The 16214-nt window shown below is 41.9% G+C and overlaps 1 protein-coding gene across 1 annotated transcript in view; it reads right to left on the bottom strand.

The window, feature by feature from the left end:
• Positions 1–435: 435 nt before the first annotated feature.
• mgat3b (beta-1,4-mannosyl-glycoprotein 4-beta-N-acetylglucosaminyltransferase b) overlaps positions 436–16214 on the bottom strand; it is a 75389-nt gene continuing 59610 nt past the window's right edge. Inside the window, exons 3-5 of the mRNA XM_074686935.1 lie at positions 14615–15282; positions 11113–11395; positions 436–10928 (exon numbers count right to left, since the gene is read on the bottom strand). Of these exons, the coding sequence (XP_074543036.1) occupies positions 10431–10928; positions 11113–11395; positions 14615–15282 (1449 nt within the window). The 3' untranslated portion in view covers positions 436–10430. The remainder of the gene's footprint in view (positions 10929–11112; positions 11396–14614; positions 15283–16214) is intronic.

Here is a 16214-nt window from a genome sequence, read left to right as displayed (position 1 = left end):
AAAGGAGCATCAAAATGGTACCAACTCTTTTTCAAACAAGACACATTTCAACAAAGAAAAACCTATCATGTTTGCAGTTTTTTGTTTTTTTTTTTTTGTCTGGGTTCCTCTCAGGGTCATGTGATCTGGCCCAAACTGGTTCTGAGTGGCTCAATGACGACAAAAAAAGTTTTTGGGATACACAATGGCCAGCCTTTATGGCGATCGCATAACAGTGAGGGCCCAAACAGAGCGGCTACAGTAGTGTGACTGTGTGACGAGCGGAGGACACAATCAGAGCACAGTAAAAAAAAACAGAGGCTGTACTCTGTGTGTGTGTGTGTGTATAAATGCCTGTTTGTTGTAATTTTTTGTTGTCTGCAAAGTGCTTGTGGATAAATCCTAAGATGTAAATAAAACAGCTTAAAAAAACTCAAAACAGATCTCATCACTTGCAAGGTCACAGAGAGCAGAACATGACATCTGCCACAGGTTTCCTTTTTTACTTTCCAAGAAGGTAAAGGATGGTTGAGGTGGAGTTAGAGTTTTTGAGCAGTAGACTAAGACAGTGCTTATGAGCTCGAACACACACACACACACACACACACACACACACACACACACACACACACACACACACACACACACACACACACACACACACACACACACACACACACACACACACACACACACACACACACTCTAACGGCCTAAAAAGACATTAAATGTCAAGCTGCCAAGTGGATAAAGTTACACAAAAGTACAAAATCAAAGTTAAATATAAAAACAGACAAAAAACATTCCATCTGTTTCCAAGGCTTTCACCAAAATGTTCAAAATAAGAAGAAAGACAAACTGATTGACTTAACAAAAAGAGCAAAAGAGTGCAAAAAAAAAAAAAAAATAGAATGGGAGAGAAAAGGTTAAGTTGGTTTGTTTGTGTCAGTTGCTCCTCTATTCTCTCCATCTCTGTTTCTGATTGCAGGGAATTGAAACCCCTCTGGAGGCTCTCTCTCACTTTCCACTCTCTGTCTGACTTCCCTTCATATGCCTTTGTCTGACCCAGACACCCGCTCAATCCCCCTCTTTCTATTTCTCTGTCTCAGTTTAGGTCGGGCCGCTGAGGGATGGTGAGTGTCAGGGCAATGTGGGTATAAAAAGCGTGTATTTCAAAGTGCATCACACACAGACGGACATAAATACGGAAATGTAGAAGAAAACTTCTGAAAGCCAGGCTTGTCTACTATCAAACATCTCATTTTAAAAAAAAAATGCAGTTTTAACAGCTGACACCATCCTATGCAGGACTGAAACAATACTGTGGGACCAGACCACAGCGATTTTCTCCCACAAGAGCAGATATTAATTTACCCCAGAGGTGTTGCATGGAGCTGAGGTCAGGGGGGTGTACAGGCCAGTCAAATTGTTCCACATCAAGCTAGGAAAAACCATCTCTTTATGGACCTCACTTTGGCCTTGAAGGCATGAAACAGGAAGAAGCATTCCACAGACTGTTACCACGAAGTCCGACCCAGAATGAATACAGGGCAGACTTAAAGGCCTTGAAAACACGTGTTAGTAATCAGCTTCTAAATATGGCTGATTATATTCTAAATAGATACTTTAAACTCCACCACTGTGTGAAAAGTAGGGGTTATTTCACTTTTAAAATGGCTTTCTTTCCCACCTTTTCAATTTATGAGATGGCATCAAAATGATAAATTAACTTGGTGTGCACAAATACCACAACCATGTGGGTGCTGGAGTCCAGCTTTTAGGGTGGGTGTTACCCCTTCTCTTGGCAATGCACAACAACACCTAAAGTGTGATACCTATGATGCACAAAGTCACACATAAGTCATATCACATGGTTTTCATGTCACTCAACAGTGTGATTTCAATAGAAACTTATGTGAACTTGGAAGTCTCCACAGAGCTGAATAAAAAGTGTAGTTTAAGTAAATTGAAGATGATGGGATGTTGGCATGGCTCAAAAAAGGCACAATGAGAACACAAACATGCAGCAGAGCTGGGGTGATGACAGATCTTCCTTTATCTTTTCTTACCTGTAGAAATGTAGAATGTGATATTGAAAATTTACTGAAAACACACACCAATGAGAGAATAAGGGGAGTACCGTCACTTGTTGGTGGTGTCTATATACTCTTGGCTGTGTTGCTCAGTCAAACACACACAGCAGGACACAAACAAACACTGATCTCTTCCCTCCAGTGTCTGATAGCATTTGATCTGCAGCCAGGTGTCAGCCTGCCTGCGAGCCTGACTTTTACTTGCTCGTATGTGTCTCTGTGTCCATCTGTCTCTGCAGCCCCACACTGACTTTCATCTTTTTGATCTGTTGTGTCACAACATATGGACTCGCCGACCAAACTCATCCTGCACAAACCCCGCAGCCAGTAATCTCTCCTAGATTCAGAAGTCTTATGACACACACACACACACACACACACACACACACACACACACACACACACACACACACACACACACACACACACACACACACACACACACACACACACACACACACACACACACACACACCTCTTCTTTTGTTTTAAATTCTAGACACATTTTTCAGATACAGCAGGACACAAGCCGTGACCCTGTCCTCATTTCATCTATGCCCAGTTTCATTTTCACACTGCTACTAAACCTCTGCATAATGTGAGCTGTTTCTTCCCTGAATTAAAATCCATGTCCACGTGTTAAAGGACAAATTATTTCCCAGCATGCTTTTACAAAACTTGGCTTCTCTACTGACGAGAACTGGACTACGCCCAGTTGATTAACTTATTAAAAAGTCACATAAACAAAAAGAAGGTTCTTGGTCTCCGCAGAGGGTGGAAAGTAATTCTGAAAAGGAAGGGAGACACTCTTTTGTCGAAGTTTGGCTTTACCTGTTTCTACAAAACCTCCTATAGCTACAAACACAGAAGTCTGATACGTCTTAACCTTGACTTAACAAGGAAGCAACCCTAAAACTTTCCACACTTAATTCCTGAGGGCCATATTTGGCCAAAGTTTCAATTTAAAGCTCCTGGAACTTTTGGGTTATATTGAATTTAGCGACCCCTTGGGACAATGCTGTACCTCTTATCTCTGCTGATCTCCTATAAATGTGTGTTATCATCCTGCTTTCTCTTAAAAGTACCACTCAGTAAAAAACTTGGCTGTGGGGAATAATAATAATAATAATAACAATAATAATAATTATAATAATAATAATAATAATAATAATAATAATAATAATAATAATAATAATAATAATAAAAATTAAAAATACAGCCCTGTAGTTGCAGCCTTCCAGTGAACTGACACCTACCTGGCAGCTTTTAAAGGCATTCAAACTGACAACACAAAAACAGCCTGTCTTCATTCTGATGGTCTTGTTTACATCTGTCACACATGAAGGGCGTCAGAATCAAAGTTGGTGTGCTCCACAAATAGCTCAAAGGTCATCAGAGAAACTTCAAAGTAGTCACAGCAGAAGTGTGCCACCTCAACATTGAAAAAAATCTACCTTTAAACCCTCAACAACAAAGCCTGCATACTTGGTTTGATTAAAGCATTGTGATTTTAAGGGCTCATACCACCCCTGGTCCCCTCGCTGGACACACTACTGTAGCACTGTACTGCACTAAATGTAGCTGTCTCCTAGAAACTCATCTGGCAATGGAAAGTATGTGTCAGTCCATAAAGACTTCAGTGGTAAACTTTCATATAGAATTACAAGTATCTCTGTTCCACATTTCACTTTTAATACAATAAAGACCACAGTACTTTCCCTGGTGTTATCCAAAAGTATGTTGTTACCTCAACCCACCTGCCTCTAATATTTCTTCTTAGGGTGGCCAAGGTTATTTTACGACCCTGAAGCCACTTAACTTGAAATTAAAGAACTCTTTTTGGATAAGGCGTATTGTACTAAGACACATTTTTTAAAGATGGTTATCTCTACCTGATCAACAGGCTGCTTTCAGTTTTGTATCAGAAAAAAAAAAGTTGTCCTTAAAACAAGCTGGTGGGCCAAAGTATTGCACTTGTTGTGTGGTTACCAGCACCAAGTTCTTTCCAATCAGTTGTGACACTTTGTTGCAGCTGTTGGCGTTGAGGTGATTGCTCAGCTAGAGGAATGTGAATGCTTTCCGTTGCTTACACAAAGAGAATAACAACATGTTTACAGCCAAGACCACAACAGCAGCAGATTCCTGATGCTGTGATAAGAGGGGTTTGCTGGTTCTTATTAACACGTAATTTCAAGTGTCACTGTGGTTGTAAATAATGACTTTTACACTTTAAGTTCTGTTTTGTTAAGGTTTCCACACATTCCACATTTAAGTGGGAGCCACAGAAAAAAAGATAAACAGCTTCTCAGAGGGATCCTGGTAAAATGACCCCCTTCTTCTGCACCCCCACACAGTCTTTTTTGATTTCCGGCCGCCTTGCCTCGAGTGTTTCTTGGAAAAGATCAATCAGTAGGAGCCACAGGGCTGGCGGTAGGCCAGAGCTGTGAAGGCATGTTAGCCATGTCGACAGGCAGCAAGTTTGCCGCTCTGCCAAGCACAACAACAGATGGGGGGTGATTGTTGAGGAGGTGATGGTGGTGAGGGGGAAACACACCCCTGAAGACAGATATAAGAATGAATAGTTTTCTTTCAATAGCAAACAGGCAGCAACCTCTGGTCTGAGAATATGAGACAATGCGAAAGTGCTAAAATCTGCTGTTTCTCGAGTGTTTGCTTGAGGCTGGCTCCGGAAGTACCAGAAGTCACATACACACCAAGCCAAAAAAAGCCGTTTTCAAAGAAGAAATTAACCTATTTACAGCCTGGTTCAAAAAACCTCGCCTGTCTGAATTGCTAATTTTACTACCAGCACCCACTGTGCGGGGGGTGAATTTTTTTTCTAACTGGGCCGTTCAGAGGATATTAAGATCACAAGCTCCCCCAATAAGAGGCACAGCTGAGGGTCACGTGACCGGGAGGCGCCCTATGGCTGTAGGCGAAGCCCTTGCCACTACCAATATGGCCTCTATAGCCAATGTGACTTCAATTTCCGTTTCAGACAGATGGGTGACGTCGGCGAGACCACGTCCATGTTTTATACAGTCTATGATAGCAAAATGCTGTTCAATTGCATTGTGGTCAATGTAGGACCCCATGGTTACTGAGGATAGCTCAACTGTGGCAAGATCCTACGTAATACATCCCCCCTCAAGTCTTAAGGTAAATAATTTAAACATGAGAATGGAGCCAAAAAGCTTAAATGAAAGTGTTTCAAGAAAGTGTGTCATGTAAAGATACACTTATAGATAAAATGGCGGTAATATGTTTTATGTTCTATAAACTGAATACTCCAACAGTCTAACGCATTGTGCTGCAGCAAACCTGCACAACAAGGTGAGCACTCTGAGAGCACCCAAATCCCCAGTTAAGACCACTCCACTTTCCAAGATTAACCTCCCAAATGGGTTCAGTTTGGTTTTCATGTTGCCAATATCAACAGCTGAAAGGACAAAAGACGGTCCCAATCTGTTTCCTAGCAACTCGATTCCCAAATCTCTGCAAACGTCTGCAGAGGTATTGCTCCATCTCGTTCGCAGGTTTGCATTTCCTGCTCAATTTGTTCCTTCTATCTTTTCAATCACCTGAAGCAAGCCGCCAAGTTGGTTGCGGATTATTTGTAGTCAGAAAGCCTGAAAAAATACTGATCTTGATGAGAAGTCGCATCTTATGACTTTAAAGGCTGTAATGAGTCATCATATTTTCCTTCTTTACTGAAAATCAGTTACTGGTTAATGAATGGTACAATTTTCCATCTGAAGCACACGTGTTGCAAAAAAATTTCTAGACTGAGTATACTTTTACATAGACATTACTGTTTGGGTTAGAGTTTCTCTGAAGTAGCTACAGGGCTGGGGGTATCTGCTCAGGTGGACCAATCAGGTCAGACTTGCTCCTGATTAGTCAAAAAAGGGAATCGCTGACGTCGGCAAACCCCGGAATTTCCAAACAGCTTGTTTTAGGTCAGGATTTTACATTCACAAGCACGACTAACTACAGGTTTGGTTATTGAATGTCACATTTTGTGGGCTGGGAGGAAAGCCAAAGACCCACAAATTTCACTAAAAGACTTAAAGTGATTTTTGCACAATGTATGACCTTTAATTTGCCAATAACTCACAATTCTGCCTCAAAAAATCCTTAGCAACCTCTTTAAGTCTATCATTGGCCTGTGTTTTGGTTCTTTGATGTCAGCTAGAGTTTTAATGAGTAGCAAACAATGCCTCCTAGCTGGCTCTCAAATATAGTAAAGCCATAATGAGCTGTGAGGTGAAAAACACAGATCTAAACTGTTTAACACCACCTCCTCTGAGTTACATGCTCAAAGATTTCCTTTAACATTAATGATCATCTGTCCCCTCTCAAATGGATGGTTTTCATTTCAACTCTGTGATGACTTTCCCCCCATCAAAGTGAAAAATCAAAGCTTGTTTTGTCCAGCTGATTACCTCCCTCTTCTTCCTTGTGTCACCGCCAATAAGCCTGTCACTGGGAAAGATTAATTCCAAAGTGTCTCTCCTTACGCTGAAGTCATCAAGGCTCGGCTTATTTATTTAAAACAGAACTGTTGTTCCCAAATTTCTCTCTGCTTGATCCCAAAATATATCCTCGTCATCCGTCCAGGTTTCCTACTTCTGTATCCTTAAAAACAATAACAAACTTCCAAAATGGAAAACAAAAGGTGTATGTGTGCTGGTAAACTGTGTTTTATGTGTGTGTGACACCATTCTTTCTTCTGCAGTGACTTATGAGGTGTAGCATGTTCACTCCAGGGAGGTGTGGCTGAAATATAGGAAGAAAACACTTTAAACATTTTCTTCCATCATCCCCCTGCTTGCATTCCCCTCACCTCTAATCCTATTGGTCAGCTTTCTGGGCTGATGACTTCAGGCTGTTATGGATGTCAGGAATCCATCTAGAGGATTGTTGCCATGGCTATAAGGGGCAACAGGCCGAATGAAGTAACCTTGGCTCAGCTTTCAGCCAGCCAGACGCCCTTATCTGGCATGAATCACTTTCTCCTATCTAGCACAAACACAGAGACACACATGGCTCTAAAAGTGAGAAGCAACATGCAGATGCAGCTGGCCAAATGTGCAGCTTGATTGCAGTAAGCAGAAGGTTGAGAGTTAACTCTGGTTAAATGCCTCTATGCAGAGCTGTAACATAAACACACACACACACACACACACACACACAACCCAAATCTTCAAATCTTGATGGGATTGAACAGACAACCCTGTGGCTACATTTTGGATGCCGTTAAACGATAAAGCACTTATTCAAATTTCACATGCATCCAGACTTATTTCCCACCACAAGAGTGAGTCTACACATGGCTGTGTTTTAAAGCCTGTGAGTCTGAGGAGGAAATTTTTCTTTATGTTAACACTCTGAAGTCAGACTCTTTGGTAGTCCCACTTAAAGCAGACAGCTAAAATAACCTAAGTTATTTGTCATATTTTCTGGAGAAATCAGGTTTTGGATTGAAACAGTTTCACTTCCAGTCTTTTTGTTTTCTCCTCTATCGCCTCATGTCAAATCATCCCCAGAGCTTGTTTCACTGCAGCACTTCTTCATTTGTGAAAGTTTGGCTCCAACCTCAAAGAGCTGCCACCACAGACCGAACTGCTACTGAGGCAGCAGCACAGACTGCTACAACTGTCAGCAGCCTTTTGGGAAATCTACTTCTCACACAGCAGAGCGATGGACCAAAAGACAAACACCCTCACTCTAAATGAAGAAGTTTCTACATACATTTCATATCTAAATTCTACCAAATTCATATTTGTCTCTGCTGCACCACAGCACTGTATCTGGCACATAACAATTCAATTCAATACGTTAGCTTCCACTGGCCTTGCTCTATTGCATTCTGCCTTCATTTCAGATCTGGCTGCTAGGAGCCCTCCTGAACTATCACACAAGACATCTAAACAACATTAAATATCGGTTGATTTTCAAAATAAAGCAATCATAATGAGCAGAGACAGACTTAAAGTCAACAGGTTAGAGGTTTAAGTGGACAATACGGACAACATAGATAAGAAAGAGGACCCTCTACATCCTTGCTAAGTAGTTCTGTGTCCGTCTTTCTTTATTTTTCAAAGTAAAATTAAAGCAACTGACTATCTACTTTCCACTTCAGGGTTTAAATCCAACTGAGTCTTATCCTCATCCTTCAGCAATTTAAAAAGTTTATCTACAAAACTTTTTTTATTTCTCCTGAGGAGCTGTTTGCTTTGAAAAAGCATCTAGCCTGAAGCTGAGGTAAACAGTAGCCCACAGAGGCTTCAAAGAAGCAGATGGTGGACACAGTCAATAAATAACTAAAAGGAAAAAAATATCAATCAGCTTTTGATTGGTATATGTCTGCTGCATCCTTCTTTCCTCACCTCTCCCTAGAATATTTATGATCACTTTTAATATAAGTCCTTCGCCTTTGATAAGCAGTAACCCAGTCAGCCCTCCACCCCATTGACAGCCACATGACACACACCCATGGAGGAAAATATGCACTCAAAGTTGTCCAGAAACCTCTGCCAAATGATGCAGGGTGGGGATTTAGGCATTCAGCCACACTGACAGCCGCCTATGGCAGGGAGACGGCAAGAGGCATGAGCACTCGTGCCTGAATGTTCAGTTGATACTGATCTGTGTGCACAGGGAAGGTATCGTCATGGTTACTGCTGCCCTGCCCTGTCCTGTAGAGACAGTGGGAGAAATGAGGCAGAGAAGAGATAAATACGTCCCCTATTATTTAAACAGGCTGAATTCTTGAGAGGATTTAGAGGAAAGAGATACACACCCAAAATGGAGTGTGAGAGTGGGTGTACGTGTGTGGAAAAAAGTTACAGGAAGAGTAAGAGATTAAAACTTTTTGGATAGAGAAAAAAGAACATTTGAATAACTTTCTAACAAGAGAGAATGAATGCCTCCAAATGAAGCTCAGGAGCAGAAGCACAACAGAACGGCAGTGAGACTCAAAGTGAATTCTCAGAGTGACTGACAGCTGAGAGAGACGAATATTTAATCCAAGGAGGCGTATTTGACCTCGTCCTAATACTGCAACTCGTTTCCTGATGTGAACCCACCCACTCATCTTTAAAAACACTCATCCCATCTTTCTCACACTTTAGTTTCCAAGGAAACAAAGTCATCTCTGCTGCCAGATAGACTGCAAGACAAAACGGAAGGGCAGTCATTCCCCCCAGCTCGCCTTGATTGTTCTCATTGGACAAACAATAACAGCAAGTTTCATCTGCCTCGGATGCCATGAAGGAAGCGTGATGTATTCAGAACTGCCCGAGGGGAGCACGCATTCTGCACAGTCATTCCTGCAACACTCATGTACCCGCAGACACTGTGGGGAACAGCATTGAGAGAGAGCCTCCTTTTCTTTCCTTTTCATCACTGCTCTCTTCCTCACTCATTACTCTCCTCTTTCTGTCTGAGTTGTGCTGTTTTCTCATCTCCCTGTTTCCTCCCTGGATGATTCTTTCTTGCTTTCCATTTCCTCTACGCTGATCTTGTCCCCTGTTCACAGCCCGGAGCCTTGAAACATGACACAAAGACAGACCACACACACTTTTTTGAAACAAACACACAGACAGAGGAGGGTAAGGTGCATGTGGATAAGTGAGGGAACATGGATGAGCTGAAACCTCTCCATCAAGTCATTCCTTCTTGTTTGGCAGTGGATACACTCCAGCAGGGTTCAAACGCTGTTTAACATTTTCTACTGAGACCCAAAAATAATACAAATCTGAACATCTGGTTCCAAAAAGAGGTCACCAGATAAGACAGGAAGACATTTGTAGGCAGAGAGTGAAATGGGAATATCAGCCTGTCTGTAAACTTTAACCAACACAGACAGACAGACGTAAACAAACAAACAGACAAACAATCCTTCACTTTTACTTCTCTGTGCTCCTCTGGCTGCACATGGCTGCAACTTTGCTTTCAAAGTGGCCTCATGCTCTCAGACAGCAGGCGTATTGGCTCGGATGAGGAAAGGGTGGACAGGGGGCAGGTGACGAATAGAGTGACAGCTTGGCTCCTCCCCCAAAAAGGGGAGGGTTGAGGAAATCTATGATTCTGTTTATCCAGTGGTTGAATCCTCTCAAAGATCTCTTAGTAAAACCATGTTTGATGTTATTCAGTGTTCCCTTTTGACCCCAAAATTATGATTTTTAAGAGATTTTGAGTCCCTGCAACATCAGTGCTGCCTGATGAAATTACACAAGTATCTCAGCAATGGGAGATCCAGTTCATCAGTACCATTCTGCACCCATTAACTCAGTGCTGAGGCCTCACTTGAGCCTTCCAAGTAATTTCACATAGCTCGTCTCAGCTGAACCCCTAGCCCTCATTCAGTCTTGACACTTTGCTGTAAGGGTTCTCCAGGAGGTAGCGGTACCTGTCATAGTGCTCCAACATGTACTTCGGAGCGTACATGTGTTCTTTGGGGTCCACAGGGGGATATTCCTGCAGGGAGCCATCGAACCAGCCCCCCGTCCTGATCAGATCCCGAATGTAGTTGAGGTCGCGTTTGTCCTCGTAGTCACCCCATCGTGGGAAATCTCCATTCTGCGCTGACACCAGCTTAAAGTAGATCCCCTCTGGCGTGAAACACCAAGAGCAGTGCCACCCGGCAAAGTGGAAGGGGCTGCCCACAGACCACTGCACCAGGATGTGGCCCGTGTCGTTCTCGTACTTACGGAAACCTGGCATGGTGTAATACTCACGACGGCGGAGCTTGATTCCGTCGCCATCGTAGACGTCGCGGAGCATCCCCACTGTGCAACCTGAAACCACCTCTAGAGAGCCGAACTGCTTCCAGAAGAACCCGTACAGTGACTAGAAGTCAGGAAAAAGAGACCAATAAAAAGGCACAAATTAGCATAGCACTTGGTTAAATGTCATTTTCAGGCTTTTAAAACTCAAGGATAAAAGCAAAAAGAGCTGCACAAGTGATTCCAAAAGGAAATCAGCTTCATGTCTGATACCCAACCAACCAACCACAAACAAGTTTCTCCATTACCTTGCGCATGTGGATGGCAAAAGGCTCTGTCCATCCATCAAATAGCTTGAGGAAAAGAAGGCCCTCATGAGCTGGGATTTCATCAGCATCATTTATTACGAAGACATCGTCTGCTCTGGTGCCCACCACCCTGGACATGCCATTATGAGTTAGAAAGGTACGCAAATAGTCATCAGCGATCCAGCCATCCTGCCGACCGCCCTCAGGGAAGTGGTCGAGGAACACGTAGAGGATCTTGTGACGTATGTAGTCATACGTACCGTTGAGGAGGAGCCTGAGGAAACTAGAAAAACGACATACACGTCAAGAAGTTGCAAGTTATTCAACGCCAAAGATAATTTTTCATGAGTGCTGTATTTAGATTCTAATGCATTTTATCATTCATTCAAGGAGCAGCTGTTCTTTTTCTTTCTTCTACACTTGACACAGTGTGTGTCATCAAAGACTCTCACAAGTTGATAGAGTTTAATCCTTGCCACAGTATCTCATTTTAACAGGTAACTTTTAAAGAGGAGATTGTGTATGTTGAGTTTTTTTTATTTTTATCACAAGTGGCTCTATAAAGCATTTTTTGATGAACACAATCCATATTTTTTTTGGCATCCTTTACTTGACAAGCACTTGCACAGTGAGGTTCATGAACTTGCAAATTGTGCACAGACCACATCCATGCTGAGTTTCATCCTGTCGCTGTGGTCGACACCCTGCGATTGTTCCAAGAAAGGCAGCAATGCATGGGCCAAATGCAGGAAAGAGAAGGGTTGTAAAACTGGCTCCAACATTATAAATTCTGCTTTGAATATTTCAGAACATGTTTTTTAGGGCTCCATGAGATGCTTGTTGTTGTACACAGCGGTAAAAATGAAATAGGATTTCCAGCCCTGACACACCAGGTTGACAGACCAATGGTGGGCTGACACTGGATGTCGGTGGTCATAAAGTGTGTGCTTAAACCTCGGTTCCTGCTGAATGTAGCCTTTTCGACAATTCAGTGTATTGAATCGGTGACAGAGCCTGTTGGATTAAAAGCGTATATTCTCTGATTAAAATAATCAGTTCACTAAAAGAGAAATGGAGGTAACGAAAACAATAAAAAAAAACAATCCTTTCTTCTTTCACAAGCTGCCAACACTTCCCATGTACAGCATTTCAACAGGCATATTGTTGAGGTCAAACAGGGTGAGAGTGTTGAAAAAGGAAGTGAAATTCGACTTTTCTCCTTCTGTCGACATGATTACAGCTAACGACCACTGCCTAATGAGTTGCTTCCTCTCACACAGCTGTAAGATGTATACGCTGATTAGCAGCAAACTCACTGACTCCGTGTGTTTTAAAGGGAGATAATTTTTTTAAAGTGCAACTTCAGTATAACTGAAAAGTTCATTGAGGCTTGATGATCAGTGTAAAAGAAGGCAGGACTTACACATTGTAGAGAACAGAATAAATAAAAACAATGCCGTTTCAAAGAGCAAAGGAAATCAAATTCCAAAGCTGCTGCTGTTAAATAAAAACATAGGCAACAAAGGTCCTTGTTTGAAACCTTTCTACACTTTAAACACAGTAACCATTCACCAAAGTGAGCGAACTCTATTAACCTGTTAAAAGGCATAGCGAGAAAAGATTGTACACCAAACATGTATATTTTCATGCTGTGTCACAGTCTCTGATTAAACACACCAATCTCTTCCTCCGAGGCAGCATGCAGAGACAATCATGTTGCTCTCGTCATAATTTGCTGTAAAATTACCTCGAGGCATTTTATGTTGCTGCCAAAGGAACTTCTGTAATTTCTGTTCACAACCTGATACTTCAGGAGCTTGAAGGTCTGTTGTAGACACAGACTGGCAGATGCAAACATCAACCTCTCACTCATCAGTAGCATCACAAAAATAATGGGAATACATAGAAGACTTAATACACCTTCATATCTCTATTAAGACCTGATGACAACATAGCCACTATGTTTAAGCACCATGAAGTGCTTCACATTCTGTCGTGCAGCATGCAGCTGAACGGTTTGCTGAGCCTTTCTCGCATTTTTACAGCGCTGTTCAGTCAGACAGTGTTGTTGCTGATGGCCACAGAGCAGCTCAGCTGAGGATTATACAACTTTTTCAAATCAACTTTGATCTTGGGTGGGTTTGTTATGTATTTTCATAATAACTGCCGTAGCAGGGCATTTATCCAGTCTTATGTTATGCTCTTGAACAGTCTCAGGGTTGATGTATAGCTATCTGGCAGATAGAAGGATAGCTTCTGTATCCAGCTTGTGTCTGTGAGGTCTCTTTGACCTTGTGTAAACTTTAACTCAGTCCCCAAGCTTCATGCTCTGATCCAACAGTCACACACTTTGATAGCACATCTCACTGAAACCTGACACTAGCTGTGGGTTGCGACCATAAGCTACGGATGTTCGATACCACTTTTTGTGCAGACCGATACCAGTTCCAGCACTTCTTCTTGAGTACTCACCGATATCGAGTACCGATACTTCTAGTACTTTTGATACATAAAATTTCAATTAACAGAGACAGATCATTTTGATCAAAGACTGCACAGTCACTATACCATTAAGTCCAAATAAAACACAAACAACTCTCTCTGAGTTTAGAAGTTTTTTGATCAATATTAAAAAAAATATATATTGAAAGCGCACAATAAAACTAACAACTGGCAGAATTTTAGTATTTTTTAAAGTAAACGTAAGTGCAAAATAAAAAAAGTCTAACTGTTAACTCTTCCTGGTTCATTCATATTGTCTGAAAAGGACCTGGCGCACATTTGCAGTGGTGTTAAACCGCAGCAATTAGTAGCATCTAATGGCGAGGAGGACTTGCTCGACGTAAGAGTTTTTTGCCTTGAGTATCTGCTGCTAGTATCTGCAGCCTTTTGGAGTACCGATACCTTGAAAAAAGGCTGGTATCGGATGGATACTGATACCTGGTATTGGTATCTGGCCATCCCTAGTATATAGAATGGACAGCATGGTTGCGCCATTGGAGTGCACAGTAGAGACTGTGAGGGACCCTGGGAGAATCTAAGTGGAGCCAGGGTGACAAAAATAATAAAAAAAAAAATCTTTAAAGAGTCTTATCACTTTTTGGCTCTACCTCCTGACATATCTTCACATACAGACATAACTCTTCAGAGAAAAGAGGACTTGAATACAAGGCAGCCAAATGGTATCTACAAATAACCACAGCACTCAGATGTAAGAAACATTTCCAAGAGGTGTATTAATTTTTTAAATTTTGACCACAGCCCATCTGACTAGAGAGTCAGATTTTTTGACCTATACTGCAGCCAGTCACCAGGGGGAGCAGTTTTTGTGGCGACCTTACTTTGAGCTGAGCAAAGTGATGTCCATTTTTTTTTTTTTTTAGAATGTATGGTTGCCACAGTGGTGTCAATCAAGTTTTTTTGGCCAATTAATCTTGGGTGTTTGGTTTTATTACAGGTTGTCTAATCCTCCAAACACACACCCGTCCAAAGGCAGACTTACCCCAGAGGCCGTTTCTCTCCGTAGGCAGTAAAGTTTGATTCACAAACGAGGAACAGATCCACGGCTTGGGCGAGCTCTTGAAAGCGAACATGCAGCAGGTCAAACTCATGGTTGACATTGATTGCGTTAATCACCCTCCGTGGGGTCTCTCTTGGTGTCAGCCGCTCCTTGGTTGGCAGATTGGAGTGGTACACCATGGTGGGAACTCCACAGTAAGGTCCATGCCACCCGGGCCGGCACACACATTTGACCAATCGTTTCCCATTTCCCCTGGCTCTGGGCTTTGCTTTGGGAGCCACAGAGGGCTGTTGCTGAACCTCCAGAGGTTTCCGTTGACCAGCAGCCACAGCTCTAGAACCCTCACCTCCTCCATTGGTCAAAGACCCCCCTGCTTTTCCAGAGTACTCCTTTGCAGTAGCCACCTCAGTCCCTTGCCTGAAGCAAAGGGCTCCAGCTTTGGTTCGAACAAAGTACGAGGTTTTATCATCTTTGAGCTGGTAGGTTCGAGTGTGAAGGTCTCCCATAACTTCTACGGGCTCAGGCACATGATCCTGAAGTAAGATCACACGATGCTCTTGTCCTACCAACGGAGCTTCTGGGAGGTCAGGCCTGGCAGGTTGGGCTGGGTTGCTGGGGGGCCGAGGTTTCAACTGGTCTTCGATCCTTTCCTGGAAAGAAATCAAAAAAGAGAAGGGAATCAAGATAACTTTCATTGATTTTATTCAATTCTAACAGTTTGAATAAATTTTGCAACAAGGGCCAACCATAAATAAGTAACAGAGTCTTTTCTTTTTTAAAAGTGCATTTTCAGTATTGAATGAAGACATTGCACAAGTGTATGAACTCTGACGAGCCATTACAAACAGTTATTGATATAATTGCTTTATGGTTGAGGTAATAAGAGGTTAGACAAAACATACAGTTAAATTCAGTAATAAAGGCAATTAAGTACAATAACAAAATGACATCAGGGTTGATGGCTGTCTAACATGTGTCTGGTTCTGCTAATGGTTTCTGTCGTTGGAAGAAGTTTTTCCATCCTGCCTTAACGTACTGGAGGGTGCTTGCTAAGGTGGGTGGGTTAAGATGAGATCAGACTGATGGTTTTTTGTTTATAATACGACATTTTGAGGTCTAAGTGTGACCTTTTTATAAAGCATTAAGAGACAACTGGTATACTTTGGCACTAAAGAGTAAAAAAATCTAATTGATTGAGGATGAAACATAGAGGTATATAAATATTCTTGCGTGTACTGAATTGACAAACTATATGAGAAATATTCTCGCTGCTGGTGGCAGATGATAACAACTCCCTGACATTCTGATACACTGATGTATTGTTGTCTGTATATGGACACTTTAAGCTACTGTTCAGAGTTTTGAACTGGTTGTGGAACTGAAAAAAAGAGTACATTTTTACCTAAAAAAGCAAACATGAATAAAAACAAAATATGCTTTTGTGTCAAGGTAGAAATGACTGAACTCAGACCAGGTGGTTAACTGTGATACAACTGTCGGTCCTCTCCATAAGTGACACATTTAACCACTGAAATTATTTTGTTATAAAACACTCATTAATTAATTAACAAATTAATATTTA

Source organism: Halichoeres trimaculatus, unplaced genomic scaffold, assembly GCF_033239565.1.
Source record: "Halichoeres trimaculatus isolate MK-OKI-2021-1 unplaced genomic scaffold, fHalTri1.1 fHalTri1_scaffold_2, whole genome shotgun sequence".
Lineage (NCBI taxonomy): Eukaryota > Metazoa > Chordata > Actinopteri > Labriformes > Labridae > Halichoeres > Halichoeres trimaculatus.
The sequence above is the reverse complement of the archived record's forward strand: the minus strand, read 5'-3'. Positions and strand labels throughout refer to the sequence as shown.